The sequence below is a fragment of the Monoraphidium neglectum genome (genome assembly GCF_000611645.1).
Source record: "Monoraphidium neglectum strain SAG 48.87 unplaced genomic scaffold scaffold04715, whole genome shotgun sequence".
Taxonomy (NCBI): Eukaryota; Viridiplantae; Chlorophyta; class Chlorophyceae; order Sphaeropleales; family Selenastraceae; genus Monoraphidium; species Monoraphidium neglectum.
In genome coordinates this window covers 1-4,066 of record NW_014008914.1, presented here as the reverse complement: position 1 = coordinate 4,066, position 4,066 = coordinate 1, and the positions used below count along the sequence as shown (strand labels likewise).

The following is a 4,066-nucleotide window of genomic DNA, read 5'->3' as shown; positions in this document are numbered from 1 at the left end:
GGCCGCTACGTGGCGACCTACGTCAACGCGACCAACCAGATGGAGAACGGCTTCAACATCTGGACCTTCAACGGCCGCCTCCTCTACCAGTGAGCGCCACACGGCACGCCCCCAGGGACCCATCCGCTCCTCCCCCAGGGCTGAACCCGGGGCGCCGCACCTGCCTCGGCCCCCGCCCTTGCCTTTCCCGCCCGCCACTGCCTCGTGCGGGCCAGAAAGCCAATGAGCCGTGCGCCACTTCGACGAGGCCGCAAGCTTACACCGCTCCCCCACTCACGCCTCCCTGCTGCCCTTCCTCTCCCCCCGCCCTCCAGCACCCCGCGCGACCGGTTCTTCCAGTTCTGCTGGCGGCCGCGCATGCCCAGCCTGCTGCCGCCCGACAAGGAGGCGGAGATCACCAAGAACCTCAAGGCCTACAGCAAGAGGTGCGCGCGTGTGTGTGTGTGTGTGCGCGTGTGTGTGTGTGTGTGTGAGAGTGTGTATTGCAAATGTTAATGCGTGCATGTTTGTGTTTGTGTCAGAGAGAGTGTGTGGGCGTGAGTGTCTTTGTGTTGTGTATGTGTGAGTGTGCGTGTGTGAGTGTGATTATGCATGTGTGTGTGATTATGTGTGTGTGTGTGTGTGTGTGTAGTGGCCAGGCAATGCTGCAGCATCGGAGCTGCTGCAGGATTGTGAGGGTTCAGGGGACACACATACACACACATACGCACACATATGAATCAAAGACACTCACGCACCGCCCCCCCCCCCTGCATCTCCCCTCCAAGGTACGACGAGGAGGACGAGGCCCTCCTCATGCAGGCCGACGCGGACGTGCTGCAGGAGCGCCAGCGCGCCTCAGACGAGTGGCGCGCCTGGGCCGAGGCCCGCGCGGCCTACGCCGCCGCGCAGGCCGCGTTCCGGCGGGAGGTGTGCGGGGCGGCGGCGGAGGAGCCCGAGTTTGTGGTCAAGAGCGTCACGGTGGAGCAGATCATGGACGTGCGGGAGGAGCCCTACAACGCCAGCCACTGAGGGGGCGGAGGACGGGGCGGCCTGGAGGGGTTGGCCCTGCGCGGCGCGCGGCCGCGGCTCGTTCGCGGGCGTGACGTGGCGTGCGCGGGCAGGGGGAGCAGGAGGAGGAGGAGGCGGAGGAGGTGGAGGAGGGGCAGCAGCAGCAGCAGCGGCGCGCGGGTTGCGGCGGGGCGCGGCGTCGGAGGGCTGGGACGAGGCCGCGTGGGGCCATGCAGCCATCTCGCCCCGTCCCGCCCCGCCCGCCCGCGCGCCTTTCTTTTTCTTGTCAAGCAGGACATGCAGTGGTTCGATTTTCAGCGTCACAATTGCGGTCGCGTATGGCACACCTTATCCGGTGGGGCCGGTGGGGACGGGGCTGCGCCCGTGCTGTCAGCCGCGCAGCTTGTCTCAGGGGCGGCGTGGCAGGCTCGTGTGCTTTGTGGCTGATTGAGACCCTACGTGCGCGCACGGCCTGCGGCTAGAGCCCTTGCCCAGCAGCGTTTCATAACGAGTAATGTTTTTTGAATGCCGTGAGAGGGCTGCGCGCACCGGCGGCGGTGGCATCGGCGGCATGGACGGCCCTGAGGCGCCGAAGCAGAGTTGCGCAACGGCTCCGGGAGAGGGTTGCCTCCGTCGCCACATGTGATGACTGGGGACGCATGGTGGATTGCAACCCAATAATGCTGCTCACCTTGCATGCCGGTGGCACCGGCTCATGCCGGCACCGGCCGGTCCAGTGCCACCGGGATGCGAGCGTTGAGAGCAGCGAGGCGGCTAGGAAAAGCTGCAATGGCGGCAGTTGCTTCAGGGTTGACTGGGGTCAAAGCGCTGCACCCCGTGCCCAGGGGCATGCCACAGCGCGAGGTACGCTCGGCAGCACAATTCGCATCCAGATCGCATGCCGGGCCTGCTGGATTAGGTAAGCGCTCTGCAAACACCGGGGACTGCCATTGAGCTTTGACCCGGCAAATGTGGCGCCTCGGAAGGTGCGTAGGTATCCAGCGCAGCCGGCTCACCAGACAACCCCATTGTCACACCTCGCACTCTTAACAGCAATCAAACGCTGAAAAATGGCCTCCCTCACCGCCGGCAGGACCGCGTTCACCGCCTCCTCCGCGTTCAGGCCGGAGCGCAGATCTGTGGTGGTTCGCGCGATGGCCACTCAGGTGAATACCGAGTGAATTATTTTGAACAATTGTACCCATTCGTGTCGGGATGCTGCACTGTAGCACCCACATGCGCGCCAGCCCAGCTGAATCCAGTCGTCCGACAGCACGTTTGGATCGGAATATGTGATAAATGCTTGTTTCAACACTGTTGCGACGCTCAGCGGGCCTCTGAGCCATGTCTGTCTCATGCAGCGCCAGTAAGCGCCGCCGACTGCGAGCTTTCGAGTGCGGTGCTGTTTTCTGCGATCGCTGGGCGCCCACACGCCACGCCTCGGCCGTCACTCCGGGCAGCCCATTGCCTGCACAGCCCACTACCAGCCGCACGGCACTTCGCGGGCGCGGCCGCCGTCGCTCCGCGGCATGCAACCAACAGTGTGAACGACCTTGGTCGTGCCGCCGCGGCCCCGCCCCCCTCCTGTGACCGCAGCTGTCCCAGGATGAGCTGAAGAAGCAGGCGGCCTGGAAGGCGGTGGACTACGTCAAGTCCGGCATGGTGCGGCCCAGCAGGAACCGGGCGGGCCGGCCCGCGGCCAGGCCCGGCCACGCCCGGAAGCAGGGGCCCCCGGCGCGTCGCGCGCCGCCAGGGTGTGCGCGGGTGCGGTGCGGCGCGCCTTGCCTTTCAACAACCCGCCGCTCTGCCGTGCACTCCCCGCGCATCGCCCTCCTCAGGTCGTCGGCCTGGGCACGGGCTCCACGGCCGCGTTTGCCGTCGACCGCATCGGGCAGCTGCTCAAGGACGGCACCCTCAAGGACATCATCGGCGTGCCCACCTCCATCCGGACCTACGAGCAGGCGCGTAACCGCGAGAAGGGGCCGCATGCACGGCGCAGCCGCCGTTTCCAGGGGCGTGGGCTACTACAACGAAGCCTGCATGCACGCCCCATTGAGCACAGACGGGCCTGGCCCCATCAAACATGCAGTCGGTAATTGCACCAAAGGCTGTGGATTTCAACTTTGAACGACTGCCCCGCCCCCACCTCTTGTGCATGCTTCACACCCCTTCCCCTCCCAGGCCAAGAGCCTAGGCATCCCTCTGGCCACCCTGGACGAGCAGCCCAAGCTCGACGTCGCCATCGACGGCGCCGACGAGGTCGGAAGAGGCACTGGCGACCTCATAATACCACCGAATTCATGGGGCGGGCCCCACTCGTGTATACCGCCACCACCTGTAACCCCCCACAAGGCACCCACGCGGCGCCACCACCAACCTGCAGATTGCAGGCCTGCAACCCCTCCAGCGCCACCGCCAGGAACCCTCCCCCCAGCCCGCAGCAACCAGTGCTCACAACGTCCCTCCAAAGCACTCATCAACACTCGCCACGCGGCCCGCCGTGCACACAACCTCTGCCCCCCACCAAAAAGGTGGACCCCAACTTGGATGTGGTGAAGGGGCGCGGCGGCGCGCTGCTGCGCGAGAAGATGGTTGAGAAGGCCAGCGCCAAATTTGTGTGCATTGTGGACGACAGCAAGCTCGTCAAGGGGCTGGGCGGCAGCAAGCTGGCCATGCCGGTGGAGATCGTGCAGTTCTGCCACAAGTGAGGGGTGGTGGGACAGGGGCCATGGGCAGGGGGTGGGCCTGAGTTTGGGGTGTGAGGGTGGGAAAGGGTCTCTGAATTTGTCAGGGGGTCAGTGGGCGGCGGGGGTCGTCGGGTTGTGTGGGTGGTGGTGGTACCTGGTTGTCACAGCTGTGCATGCGCACAAATGCGCACACCCATGCTGACACACATGTATACACATGCACATGCACACACACAAACACACACACACACACACACGCATGCACACACCTGCACACGAACACACATGCACACACATGCACACGCACACATATACACAACACACACACGCACGCACACGCACACGCGCACATGCACCAACACGCGCGCCGCACAGGTACACCCTGAAGC

At 65.1% G+C, this 4,066-nt stretch overlaps 2 protein-coding genes across 2 annotated transcripts; both read left to right on the top strand.

Moving 5' to 3' along the window:
- Positions 1-39: 39 nt before the first annotated feature.
- On the top strand, positions 40-1,011 carry MNEG_14724 (Eukaryotic translation initiation factor 3 subunit B; the record flags this gene model as incomplete). The annotated part of the gene is made up of 3 exons (XM_014036806.1): positions 40-89; positions 315-425; positions 768-1,011. 3 exons carry the CDS (start codon positions 40-42, stop codon positions 1,009-1,011), a joined length of 405 nt encoding a protein of 134 aa, XP_013892260.1.
- Positions 1,012-2,060: 1,049 nt separating this feature from the next.
- On the top strand, positions 2,061-3,698 carry MNEG_14723 (ribose 5-phosphate isomerase A; the record flags this gene model as incomplete). The annotated part of the gene is made up of 5 exons (XM_014036805.1): positions 2,061-2,156; positions 2,587-2,652; positions 2,829-2,921; positions 3,172-3,249; positions 3,522-3,698. 5 exons carry the CDS (start codon positions 2,061-2,063, stop codon positions 3,696-3,698), a joined length of 510 nt encoding a protein of 169 aa, XP_013892259.1.
- Between the last annotated feature and the right edge of the window lie 368 nt (positions 3,699-4,066).